Source organism: Rhinatrema bivittatum, chromosome 1 (assembly GCF_901001135.1).
Source record: "Rhinatrema bivittatum chromosome 1, aRhiBiv1.1, whole genome shotgun sequence".
In the NCBI taxonomy this organism is placed as follows: Eukaryota; Metazoa; Chordata; class Amphibia; order Gymnophiona; family Rhinatrematidae; genus Rhinatrema; species Rhinatrema bivittatum.
Genome location: NC_042615.1, coordinates 339996918 through 340010932, shown reverse-complemented (window position 1 = coordinate 340010932; position 14015 = coordinate 339996918). Strand labels below are relative to the sequence as shown.

At 42.8% G+C, this 14015-nt stretch overlaps 2 protein-coding genes across 2 annotated transcripts in view; both read right to left on the bottom strand.

Annotated features, from left to right (window-relative positions):
- LOC115095751 (vitamin D-binding protein-like) overlaps window positions 1-7658 on the bottom strand; it is a 174646-nt gene extending 166988 nt beyond the window's left edge. Inside the window, exons 1-2 of the mRNA XM_029609871.1 lie at window positions 7361-7658; window positions 4784-4858 (exon numbers count right to left, since the gene is read on the bottom strand). Coding sequence (XP_029465731.1) covers window positions 4784-4858; window positions 7361-7658 — 373 coding nt within the window. The remainder of the gene's footprint in view (window positions 1-4783; window positions 4859-7360) is intronic.
- Window positions 7659-9569: 1911 nt separating this feature from the next.
- LOC115090109 (afamin-like) overlaps window positions 9570-14015 on the bottom strand; it is an 85801-nt gene continuing 81355 nt past the window's right edge. The window contains exon 10 of the mRNA XM_029598820.1: window positions 9570-13092. Coding sequence (XP_029454680.1) covers window positions 12903-13092 — 190 coding nt within the window. The 3' untranslated portion in view covers window positions 9570-12902. The remainder of the gene's footprint in view (window positions 13093-14015) is intronic.

Here is a 14015-nt window from a genome sequence, read left to right as displayed (position 1 = left end):
GAGTTCTGTATTCACTTTAGAGGCAGAAGGTAAAAAAGAGAGAGAGATCTTATTATTGCTGTATGATTATTTTACCTATGTACTGTATAAGGAGAATGATTATGCCTAATCCTTCTAAATCTAATTAATTCTCAAGATAAAAGATTTTCTCTCTCTGAAATTAGAACAGAGTTGATAGCTTTTGTGCCACTCGATGCAAAAACCATTTTTACATTTAGTATAAATCCTGGATTTCCCCGCCTTTAGAACCTGAAAATCCAAGCAGAGGCATCATTCCACTTGCATTTATCATTTAAAAAAAAAAGTATATATAGATACACGTAGAAAAGCTAGTCCGTGATTTGTCATATCCATTTTCCCCAGGAAAAAATACATCCACCATATAAAACACATCCACAGAAAAACAAGGGTATAGATTTTATGTATGGATATTTGAGGGCAAAGAAACAAGTACAGCATCTATTATTTCCCGCACATCCCCAAGAAATAGATGTATTTACTTTGAGAAAAAATGTATTGCCTAGTTTAAATGACCTTGAAGGAAATAAGAAACAGATAAGAACCGGGAAGAATGCACTACAGATTATGCGACATTGAACTGGGAAGTAATGGTGGGGAAGAGGGATGTGCTGCTATGGGAATGGAGTGCAGAGAAACTATCAATTCAAGGAAAAATAGCAACATTGAAAGGAAATGGCACCCGCTTTATGGGTTTCAAGTTTATTTCTCCTGAACTACTTTCCATCCTTCCTGAGGCCAGTCAGGGCAGGAGGTAGGATCCCCAGGCCTTGACTTTCCCACCCTCCCGTGCCGTGAAATAGCTGAGGGCTTTCCTGATGCCAGAGTTGAAGTTTGCAATCCCTGAAGTTTTGTCTTAAAGCTATTGAATTACCAACTTTGCTGCTCATGTTGCTCTTCAATGGACTATTCCAGGAGTTCTCTACCCTATTCCTCAGAACACACCTCACCAGTCACATTTTCAGGATTTCCACAATGAAAATCTATAAGATATATTTGCATACAATGGAGACAGTGCTTGCAAATTTACTTCAATCATATTCATTGTGGAGATCCTGAAAACCTGACAACATGTGTCCCAAGGACTTGGTTGAGAACCCCTGGTCTATTCAATACATTTACCGTCCATTCTGAAATGCGGTGGTTGCCCTGAGTGACACATGAGCAGTGGCACTGAAATCAGTGGCACTGCCTATGTCTTGCAATGAATATCTGCATAGTCCCGCAGATACCTGGCTACATTTCAGTGATTGCCACGCTTGCCTGCTTTTCTGCAGCCAGTATTACCTGTCCATAAGTAAATTATTACTACAGTGTAGAAAAAGTGCTAAGAGCTGGTAGCTGTAGGAGCACTGAATGACATGTCAACGGCACCTCTTGCTATAATGTCAGTAGTTAATATTTGACTTGATTGCTTTGTTGAATTAAAGATGGGATTAACTTGTACTAAATCTGGCCAAGGCAATCTCAACAAGAGCAGCAACAAAAATCAGCAAAAGCTTTGGGAGAGCCTGGGAGAACTTTGAGAATTTGCAAAGACTAGAAACAACAAAAAATTAGTCTGAGAAAGCAAATGTCTTCAAGGTCATTTCCAAATATAAAGATGCTCAGAATGCTATGAAGGAACATGCGCATAAAAAGTTGTGGAACCAGGAGCTAGCCTGGTGGTTGTGAGAGTGCTGTGCACTGCCTTGGAAAGGGACCTGGGTTCAATATTTGGCTCACATCTTCCACTCCCCAGGTCAGCCAAGACTGGGGTTCCTATGGAGGCCCCTGGGTGGAGAGATTCATTGTGCAGTGGCGACACCTAGTGGCCAGATTTAGGGTTTATGATTGCAGCCCTGGTGCATGGCCCTTCTCCCAGACTAAAGGACTGTCACTGCAATGACTGGACTCAGATAAGTTGGGAAGGGGAATAAAATTTGGGGGAAAATCCCTGGTTTCTTGCAAATGAAGGCTCCTGGCAACAAATCCCAGCCCTGCTTCCGACTGAGCTGAAAGAACAATGAAGCAGGAGGAAACTGTGGTGCTGAAAAAAAAAAAAGATAGAACCTGATGTTATTCAGAAAACTTTGATTCAGGCAACTGCCCTCATTCATGTGCTCTCATATTATTTCAGTGAGTATTATGGCCTTTTCAGTTTGACATATTTTTAGAAATACCTGTTCTGTCAGTGAGAAACTAGTTCCAATATGAATGCGCTATTTATTCTTTATGTATTTTTGACTAGATGTTGCCATGTTTCTCTTTGAGCTTCCAGCTCAAATTGGAGCAAACCTTTACTAGGGCTATGCTGCCATGAGCCTGGATTTGCAACTATCCAGGTTTTACCCCCCCCCCCCCCCCCCCAGCTAGTTCAGCCACTGTAGCCACAGTCCTTGGCCAGCGGACGCAGACTGTGGCCTCCTCTGGAACCTAGAGTTAAGTGTACCCTGAGCCTGGGCACTAGGCTTCATGGCTAGGGCTGTGAACTATGACTTTGTCATAATTCTTATACCAACTAATCTGTCGAGTAAGACTTCATGCCTGCTATTCTTAATAATATGTCTAAACTCTACTGAAATAGTAGAGTCTCTTGAGTTTGCCCAGAATGCCCTCTGTTTTCCACTGTATTAGCAGACTTTAATTGGAAAACAATAGATACAAACTTTTATTCCAGAGGAAAAAAAAAGTTGAATTGGCATCTATGTCAATGCTGATTAACATGTCTCCAGTAGCTCCTTTTACATGATATCATAAAAACATATAGAAACATAGAAATGACGGCATCCATCCAGTCTCCCCAGCAAGCTTATGGTAGGATCTGCCGTGTCGTGCAGGTTACCCCCAGGCTTATCAGTTTCCCAAACTATAAAAGTCAGGGCCCTTGTTGGTTACTGTCTGAATCCAATTCCCTGTTACCCCTTGCCGTTGAACCAGAAAGCAATGACGGAGTTGCATTAACAGTATGTAGGCTTATTGGTTAAGGGTGGTAACTGCCGCAATAGCAAATTACCCCCATGCATTCTTTTCTTTATTTCCATCCTCTAGTAGTTAGGAATCCACAGTGTTTATCCCATGATGTTTGATTGAGCTACTACCTTTTTGGAAACACCTGCTTTGTCAAAAGGTACTTTCTTAGCGTACAGACAGGTGAATTCAAAACCGGTGGGTTATGCACCTCTAGCAGCAGATGGGGATGGAGCAAAAATGACATCATGGTATATATACCCCTGCAGTGACATCAGCCTGCCAGTATTCTCCATCTCCAGGAGATGGTGACCTGTATCTCCCTACTGAGAATTGCTTTAAGTTTTAGAAAGAGAAAAGAAGAAGGAAATTTAATTTGACCCACTCTCTTGTGGTGATACTTTATGGACCCTCCCTCAATTGAGAATTCCTGAGGTGATTTCTGTGGTCCCTCAGATGAGTGCTTGGCCCAGTAGCTAGTTTTTCGACTGGCATGGGCTTAGCTGTAAAAAAAAAAAAAAAAAAAATACAGCTCAAAGGGAAGCAGGTGCAGGAAGCTGAGCACGGCAGTTAAAGTTTATGCCCTCTCCCCCTGCAGCCGGAGACCGACCTTGTACTCAGCCAAGATGGGCCGAGCCTAGGTAAAGGGTATTTTTTAAAAAATGAGTAAGGATTCTTCCCCTCCCAGTCTCTGTGCTTGGTGCGCAATCCAACGGTCGTTCCCCACCTCTGGTGAAGTTCAGGGGACAGGGGCTGCCTGACTGGTTGAGCAGCCTTTGTGGCTAGGCCTCACTCCAAGGCTTGTCTGGTTTGCCATGTGGTAGGCCGCGGCAACATTTTTCACGCGTTTTGTGTACCACAGACTGCCTCTTTCAGTTTCCATTGGATCATGCTTCTGCGCCAGACTGTGCGGCCTGTTGAGTGTTTGGTTCAGTGCCTAATTGGGTGTCTAGTTAAGCGCCTAGTTAGGCACATAGGAGCGCATTCCAGGGCGCTCATTTATGCGCATGTGCACGCACCTTTGTACACGCACTCACATGCATGCGCCTTTTTACACACATGGGGAGCTCAGTTGGGCTCAGTTGGGCTCAGTTGAGCTCAGTTGGGCACTTATATAGACACAGTGTTATGCACCTTATCTTTGAGCGCCTACATTTTTGGGTGCACTATTGTCAGGTGCCTGTTAGGGTGTATTGGCAGATTGATGGCACCCATAGTGAAGAAACCTAAGCACCTTGCCCTATGTGTTGCTAGTCATATTCAGGCATCTCAACCTGGCATTCCCTCAAATTTGTGTCAGTGCTGTTTGGAGGCTCAGGGAGAATTAACTCCTTCTGATTTTACTAAGCTTGGTTCTTCCCAGCCTGGTACGGGAATGGAAAAAGAGCTGCCAGAAGGGTTGCCTGAATTTGGAGCTCCCCTAACTGGTTCATCAAGCAGGGAAAGTGTTCAGTGTGCACAGGACAGTTTCTCCCTGGTTTTGGCATGGATCCTTCTACCTTTTCTTGGGTAGAATTTTTTCAAGGACTGCACTCCCTCCTTAAGGTGAAGTTCCCGGCCCTGGCCAATTTTAACAAGTCAGGGTCGCAAACGGTGAAACCCTGCACGCCAGGTGCTGCGGGTAAGCATCGGTGTACGCCTGGAGCAGGTCTTCCCAATAGAGACCCAGATGGCATGGATGATGAGACCAATCTTTACTCCTTGGAGGATGGGGAAATTCCTTTAGGATTGGAGCCGAATAGAACTATGTTGAGATTCTTTCATAGAGATGAGTTACCAGCTCTGATTTCCCAGACATTGAAGCTGCTGGGAGTACCTAGCGCTGAATCCATGTCTGAGCCAAAGAAAGATCCAGTTTTGATTTCCTTGCTTAAAGCCTCATGCTTTTTCCCTGTTATGGAGGCCATTTATGAATTAATTGATCTTGAATGTGGCACCCCATAAGCTAATTTTAAAGGGGGTTGAGTCTTGGAAGGACTGTATCCCCTGGATCCAGTTGTAAGAGAGCAATTATGTTTTCTGAAGGTGGATGTACTTGTGTGTGTTGTTACCAAGCAGATGACTATTCCTGTAGAAGGGAGAGAAGCCTTGAAGGATGCACAGGATAGGAGAATTGAGGCTATTCTTAAGCAGTCTTTAATGCATTGGCAATGAATTTGCAAATAGCTTCCTGTTGTTCCCTGGTGGCTTGCTCTTGTTTATTGCTCTCTCAGGAGACTGATGAATCTGTTGTGAATTCAAGAGCAGTGATGGATACAGCAGCCACCTTTTTGGCAGATGTGGGCTGCTATTTGGTCTGCACTTTGGCCAGAGGGGTGACTTCAGTAATAGCGGCTAGGCCTCAACAATGGCTGAGAAACTGGTCGGCCGGTAAAACTTTTAAGTCTAACCTTATGAAATTGCCCTTTAAAGACTCATTTTTATTTGGGAGTGAGCTGGAGAAAATGGCCAATAAGTGGAGTGAGTCCCAGGTCCCTCGATTACCAGAAGATAAGAAACAGGAGTCGCAATCCTTTAGCACTAGAGGTCATACTAGGGAGTTCAGATGTTTTCAATCCTACAGATTTTTCAGAGGACTCGACCTTTGGGTAGATCTCAGTCCTTTCATCTCAGGCAGCACAGAAGGGGTGCAGGCTCAGATACTGGAGCACCCTGAGCCTCCCAATGAAGGGGTGCCAACGCACCTCCAGAATCAGGAGATAGGAAGACACCTCTCTCACTTTTTTATTGGAGGTGTGTAAATGTGGTGAAGAGAATTAAAAATAAAAGAATTAATTTGAAGGGGCTGTATGAGTGCCAGTGATGCCTGCATTGAGTAAAGTGCTTGGGAACCATAGCAACGGGTATCCAGGGAAGTTATTACCTTAACAACAGAGCACTGGTCATCTGCTCACTGTAACAAAGTTTAAAGTAATGGTTCAAATTATACCCAAATTACTATTTTGTTTAAAGAGTTGGTATAATTGAGAATGCATTTAAATTAGTTAATAAGTTTCCTTTTTACTAGTCTCTTGAACCAAGGGGGTTTTTTTTTATTTTTTAGATTTCTGTTAATTACTAATCTATCCCAAGTAAACACTTTTCTTTTTATGACATCAGCAATATTCTTTTAGTTTCTCTGCATAACAGCTGGTCAGTAAGAGGTTGAGCTGGGAAAGGTGACAGAGAGAGAGCGGGTGCTGCTGAGCTCTGTTACTTAGGCCTGTATATTGTGTAAAACACCTTAAAAACATTTAAGAAACACTAATTAAGAGTGAATGAGAGTGATTATTAATGTTTATTTGCCTGCCAAAGGTAAGGAAATTACTTTAGTGAGATTAAAAATAAAACAGCTGAAACACGGATATTTTCTCAGCTTTCATAGTTAGCTGAAAGAAAGAAAATTTGGAAACTGATTGTGTGATATCATAATTACCCTGAAGTTAAAGCCCTTTAAGAAGCAGACAAATATTGCTGCTTATATATATTTTGCTGTACACCTGAAGATACGGGTGACTGCTGCTGAATTCCAAAGGGAAATTAAAAGCATTTTGGCAGAAGGGCAAAATATTTTCATTTTGGGCTTCAAGACTTCTTATTTTCAAAACCTCATTTCCATTTAAATGCAGTTATCTGAAGACTGTTTGAGGAAAGAGTGACTGAATGGGTATAAGGATCTCGTGTGTTATCTAATTTAAAGAGTGTCTGATCTGAAAACACATCAATTTATTCTTTTCCACCTTTCCTAGTTGTAGACAGGGAACTGAATTAGCCTTTTATTTTGAAGCTAGTAACATTAAAGAAAGTAAAAATTGACAGTCTCAGGGAGACAGGTTCTTTTATTGATTTCTTAAAGTCAGAATAGTAGGAAATTGTTCCAGAGATGACGTGGTCAAGCTCCAGAGACGACGTGGTCAAGCATAAATTCAGAAAGAACTGTAGCCTTCAAAACGTTTCTTCTTTGTCCAAAAACCAGCGTACACAAATCATCGTGGGAATCATAGATAAGTGCACCAACGAATACACTTGTAAAAGTATTAAAGACTTTATAAAAAAACATTTAAATATTTAATAGTGCGGAAAATATTTTATAAAATAGACAGAATTTGAAATATAGTTATAATTATCTGAAATGTTTGGAATGTTTTAAAAACCTGGCACCAAGGTTAAAATATATTTATTTGTGTTATAATTCATGTTTATATTTGTTTTCCCAGTAAATCATATTCTCTATTGCTAGTTTAATAAATTTAACGTTAATAATACCAAGTGTCAAAATAATTAATTTTTCTTTTATTGGTGAAACTTCATTGAGGAAAATTGTAAACTGTTAACTTATAACAACTTTAATTAAGGAAACCCCAAAGCCTGAACCACACAGCTACCTATGTGACCGTGCATAAAAGCAGTTTACAATTTCCGAAGTGGTTTACAGGTGGATCAAGATCATGACAGACCAGTGGGTGCTGGATGTAATAAGGGATAGCTATGTGCTGGATTTTTGCAGTGCGCCTCAGGGACATGTTCATGGTGTCTCCCTGCAACTCTCCGCAGAAGAGACATGCAATGTAGGTTACGTTGTCAAGAATCCTCAGTCTGTGGGCTGTAATTCCAGTGTCCACATTGTAAGAAAATATGGGCTGATTTTCCATATATTCGTGGTTCCCAAGATGGAGGGCTCCATCCTGGATCTCAAAGGAGTCAACCGTCATTTGTGTGTGACTCATTTTTTCATGGAAACCTTGTGCTCAGTGATAATGGCAGTGCAGTCAGGGGAGTTCCTGTAGTCTCTAGATCTGTCTGAGATGTACTTGCATATTCCCATCTGACTAGAGCATCAACGATTTCTGCATTTTGAGGTTTTGGGATGTCTTTATCAGTTTCGAACACTACGCTTTGGTTTGCTCACTGCACCCAGAACCTTTTCCAAGGTTATGGTGGTGGTGGCGGTGGGGTTGAGAAAAGATGGGATCCTGGTACACCCGTACTTGGATGACTGGATGATTCGGGCCAAGAATCTGGAAGAGAGCCTCCGGGTCTAGTGCAAGGTGATCTCCCTGTTGCAGGGGCTAGGTTGGGTCATGAATCTGGCTAAGAGCAATCTTCAGCCATCACAGTTGCTACAGTACCTCAGTATTCAGTTTGACACAAAACAGGGCAGGGTGTTCCTACCAGAGGGATGTATACAGAAGCTGATGGCACAGGTGCATCTATTGACGAACACAATACGCTCGACAATATGGTCCTATTTTCAGGTGCTTGGATTGATGGTGGTGACACTGGAGGTGGTGCCATGGGCAAGGGTGCATATGTGTCCTCTTCAACACACTCTGCTGTCTCGTTGGAGCCCACAGTCTCAAGGCTATTCGATTTGGCTCCACCTGCCAATGGAGATCTTCTCTCAATTACAGTGGTGGTTTCAAGTGGATCATGTAAGAAAGGGAGTTTCCCTAAGATCACCGGACTGGCTAACACTCAAGACAGATGTGAGCCTCTCAGATTGGGGAGCTCACTATCAGGAGCTGACAGCATAAGTGCACTGGAGTGCAGAAGAGCCTCTCTGAAACATCAATTAGCTGGAAGCCAGTGCGGTCTGGTTGTCATGCTTGCAGTTTGGCAACAGATTTCAGGGTCAAGCAGTCTGGATAATGTCAATTGAATGACAGTGGCTTACATCAGTTGGCAGGGAGGAACCAAGAGCCAGCAAGTGTCATAGGAAATAGCCAACTTTTCAAATGGGCAGAAGCGCATCTTCAGGCGATCTCAGCCTCACACATTGCAGGAAAAGACAATGTAAAAGCAGACTTTCTCAGCAGACAGAGTCTAGATCCAGGAGACTGGGAATTGTCAAAAGAGACATTTTGGTTAATAGTGGATCATTAGGGCCTTCCGTTTCTGGTCCCGCTGGTGACTTCTTGCAATGTGAAGGTTCTTCGATTCTTCAGTCGCAGGAGAGATCCAAAGTCCTTGGGCATCAATGCCCTCATACAGAAGTGGCAAGAAGAGAAGCTGCTGTATGCTTTTCTCCCATGGCCCATATTGGGCAGAATGATTCGGAGGGTCGAGGGTCACAGAGGGATGGTGCATCTGATGGCACTAGATTGGCCCAGGAGACCGTGGTATGCAGATCTGCAAAGGCTTCTGGTGGATTCTCCCCTCCGGTTTCTGGCGCACAGGAATCTGCTACAGCTGTGTACTGGTCCTTCTTTTTTGCCAAAGTGGTCTCAGATTTTCACTTGAATCAGTGTATTTCCCTGCTGTCTCTGGACAAGACAAGAGGTGTGGAGGAATATTGCCTCTTACAGCCCTTAGATGTCAAAAAGCATATCTTGAGGTATTTAGAGGTTTCTGAACCTCTCAGAAAGAAGGATCGGCTGCTTATTCTCCATGGTGGAAGTAAACAGGGCGAGCCGGTGTAACAGGCTATAATAGCCCGCTGGATTAAGGAGGTAGTCACAGCTGCGTATCTGGATGCTGAGCAGCCATTGCCTAGTCAGGTTAGGGCTCATTCCACTAGGGCTCAGGCAGTGTCATGGGCGGAAGTTAGCTTATTATTTTTATTAGTATGGTTTTATTATTATGATTGATCCTTAATATTTATTAATTTTATTGTGTGTTGGTCCCTTATTCTGTCTTTGCTAAGGGTCTGTCTGTTTTCTGTATCTGTGACTGAGATGAGAGATTCTGCTATATAATTTCTGTGTAGAGGTATAGTTTTCTGTTTTCAATAGGAGGTGTATTAGTCTTCTAGAACCAGATGCAATATTTACACTGATGATCTTTCCTGGATAGGGTTGTTGCTATTTGAGTCCTTGGAGTTAGTGTTTTGATATGACAGATTTGTCTCTTGGTATAAACTGTATTCTTGGCAACCCGTGATTTTATTGGAGCTATGTAAGTATTATCTCAAAATAATGTCTTAAGATATGAATGTTTCAGGGTGAATCTGAAGAATGGACCTATATAGTTTTAAAAGCTTTTGTACAATATATTTAGGAACATGCATTTTTTTTTTTTATTTTGCAGGTATTTTTAGGTAACCTGGCTTCTTCTGTTTTCCTTAGAGCCTGATGTAATATTTGCTGTGTTGTCTTTTCATAGTGCTCTTTTGGTATGGAAGGTTACCTTATTCTAATTGCTTGTTCATGGTTTTCTGAGGGCTAAGCCCACACCCAGTACATTTTCAATAGGCCTAATGCCATATGGGTCCCAAGTATTTTTTGTATCATGGGGAGAGGGGGTGGAGGGAGTGAGACTGGTGTGTGTGTGTGTTTATGTGGAAAGGTTTAGGGAGGGGAGAAGGGACTGAGGGAGCGAGACTGCTGGTGTTTCGGAAAAGGGCAGGATGGAAATGGAGAGGGGGCCGAGGGAACGAGACTGAATCCCCTGCTATAAATGTTACCACACGCCACTGCCTGGCATGGGTGTCAATGTCCAAAAAGGAGGAGAATAAGCTCCGGTTATTCCAGAGCAATTAAAGAACTTGAAGGAGACGTTTTAAGTTTGTAAGTAAATAAAGTGGAGCCTGTATAGTCAGGCATGCAATACTTGATAAGTAGGGACCTTCATTTTTGGCTTTTATCATTTTTCCTGGGAATTCATCAGGGTTTATTATGACAAGAACAAAAACAGGAGAAAATCAGTGGGGGGGAAAAGGGAACTCCTCATTGTTCTGGGTAAAATATCTGAGTTTATTTTGGTGGACAGAAGCCAGGACAATAAAACATTTAGCAGCTTCTCTAACCCACCCAATCGGCAGCATCCCTATCTCTCCCCACATCCCTGATAATCTCCCTCTTCCCCTCCGTTATTGGAGCAGCATTCATCCTTGCTAGGGGTGGCTCCAGGCTTCTCCTCTCTCCTTCAGCAGCACGCTTACTGAGGCCCCTGTGAGCTGCACTTCTGCTCTTGTGTGGGACCAGGGAACCTGCCGGGAAGTGCTTCTGTTGGGAATGGAGGCCTTGGGACGCTGCATCTGCAGTTCTGGAGCTGCTTTCTAATCAGCTTATAATTAGGGTGAGAATTGGATGAAACCGAATGTCACTTTTGGAAAATCTGGGAATTTATGAGTGAAAACCGGTTGAAACTGAAAACAAAGGACCCTACTGATCAGGTACAGGATTCTAGCAACACACCGAAAAGGGAGAAATGAACAACTTAAGAGAAGCAACCCAGGAAGTGAGCCAACTGCTTAGTGGTCACAGGATCTCTCCCCTAGTACTACTACTACTACTACTATTTATCATTTTAAAAGTGCTACTAGATATACAGCGCTGTACAGATACACAAATAAACAGTCTCTACTCCAAATAGCTTACAATCTATTCAGCATAAACATACTTGGCAAACATAATTCTCTAAGAAGTGTATTATAGAGAGATTTGAAAAGCAGTTTGAAAAAGGTGTTTTGAACACAGCCAGAGAAGGAGCTTACACTTCCAGCACTGCCTCTGTCAGAGCAGCGCCAGAGGCACGGGGGGTGGGACAGAGAGTCCCTCGCTCCCGGCTCACATCATAAAGGTTTGGGGCAGGATGGAGAGGGTCTGGGGAATGGGAGGCGGGGGGAGGTTGCTGGTGCAAGGATTCTCCTTTGTGGGTGAGTTGGGGGGGGGGGGGGGGGGGGCGAGAGGCAAGGAGGCAGCCAGATGGTATGTGCGACACTGGGACTGGGGACTGGGGGTCCAGCATTGAATGCCAGGCACTTCCTCAAGGTTTAAAAAGGTTTTGGAGAGAGGAGAATATGGCCTGACAGGGTCCTGATATCACACTTTGAGGAGGAGGGAGGGGATTGGCCATATGCTGTGCTGTTATTTACTTAGCAAATGACAGTGCCACTTAACTGGCTATCTTTTAAAGACAGCACATTATCTGGCCACAGAAGGCCATATAACTTTAGATCTGATAAGAAGCAAGTTTAAAGTTATCTGGCTAAACAAGCCGGATATACCCGATTCTTGGCTAGGTTAGCCACATATCTCAGCTCCTCCCTGGAACACCCCCAAAGCACCCCTTTTTTTATCCATCTAAATTATAGCCAGATAACTACTTATCCGGCTACAATTTAGATGCATAATTGGCTAAATATTCCACATTTGCTATTTAGATGGATAACCTTTAAGTTATCCATCTAAATGGCCTTTGAATATAGTCCTCAGAAAATCTATTCCAATTTCTTGGTTCAGATAATTGGTTTTTTTTTCATTTAATAGCTGCATATTCTCCATCTCCTCCTTTCCTGCATCTTTTAAAGTTGCCTTTAACGATGAAGGGCCTGATTTACTAAGGCTTTTACCTAATTCTAAAGAATGGAAAAAATAGTCTCAGTAAATCAGGCCCTAACTCAGTTAGAGACTGCCCTGGTTGGATGGTTGCGCTGGTGCTACCACCTTCTGTTCTCTGTCCTGATGGGGTGTTACCTTAGGACCCTGAGCAGACCACCTAGCAAAGGTTTTCTATCACTGTTACAATACACTGAGACATTCACCACCATTACTATTGAAGAGCCCTACTGGGAGAAGAGAAATGGCTGGATATGAGAAAGAGATTTTTGAAGCTGGTGAGCAGTAGACAGTACAGAAGACAGAACGGCTGGTGAAATGAAGAATGCAGAGAATGGGGACTGTAGATTTGCTATTCACAGCAGATTATGGTAGGAAATAAGATTGATGAAAATTATCATGAACAAGAGAAGATTTAGAGGAACCATAGGAAACAGAGAAAAAGAAGAACAGGGTGTCAGCAGCCCTGGCCCAGATGGGTTGTACTGGACATGTTGTGGTATGTAGATGGATCACAACCTGCCCAGTTACCTAGCATGCAGTTAGAAGGAGCGTACGGTGTCAGAAGCCCAAGTGAGTTGTGATGGGCTCAGTAGTCCACCACCAGGGAAGTTGGGAGAAGCATGCAGATGGCCTGCAACCTCCCCTTCTCTGATGTTTTCTTTTTTTATTTCATAGTCATCTACCAGCTTCTACTGCAAACAAAGCAATAATGTATTGGGAAAGAAAGGGGAAATGGCTGGAAAAGCAGGTTCCAGGGTCATGTCTTGCACAGCAGTCGCTGATGGCATCTCTGGCTTCAAGGGAAGAATTCAAAATTGCTTGAGTGCTTTCATTGGTATGTCGCCGTGCATATTCATACGCACACCTGCAATGAGAGATGGTATGACAAGAAGATTAACTCCCCAAAAAATTATTTTAAAAAATATATACTGCCATGGAACCTATAGAATGACAGATAAGCTACATCAAAATACAGAAACTAATTTCATCTACAGAATCTAATGATGTTTCCAGTAACTTGAAAACTTACTGAAAATATGTTGATTTTAATTTGCCAAGTTATGATTCTGGACCATTAGGATCACTCTGGAAGGTGAGGTTATACAATGTTTCCCAACCCTCTCCTGGAAGCACACCTAACCAGTCTGCTTTTCAGGATATCTATAATGAATATGCATGTGATAGATTTGCATACATTGAATGATTAATGTATGCAAATATCAAGCATATTCATTATTGCAATCCTGAAAACCCGACTTGCTAGGTGCACCTCCAGAACAGGGCTGGGAAATTCTGCTCTATGAGAATTCCTCCAATGGAAGCAGATAATTCTGGCAAGAAAAGGCCTCCTCCTGTGGACAATCTATGTCTGCACATCCCACCACTTGTGCTCTGATAAGAACATAAGAACATGCCATACTGGGTCAGACCAAGGGTCCATCAAGCCCAGCATCCTGTCTCCAACAGTGGCCAATCTAGGCAAAAAGAACCTGGCAAGTTCCCAAAAACTAAGTCTTATCCCATGTTACTGACACTAGTAATAGCAGTGGCTATTTTCTAAGTCAACATAATTAGTAGCAGTCTGGTAATGGTCTTCTCCTCCAAGCACTTATCCAATCCTTTTTTAAACCCAGCTACACAAACTGCACTAACCACATCCTCTGGCAACAAATTCTAGAGTTTAATTTTGCGTTGAGTGAAAAAGAACTTTCTCTGATTAGTTTTAAATGTGCCATATGCTAACTTCATGGCATGCCCCCTAGGCCTTCTATTATCCGAAAGAGTAAT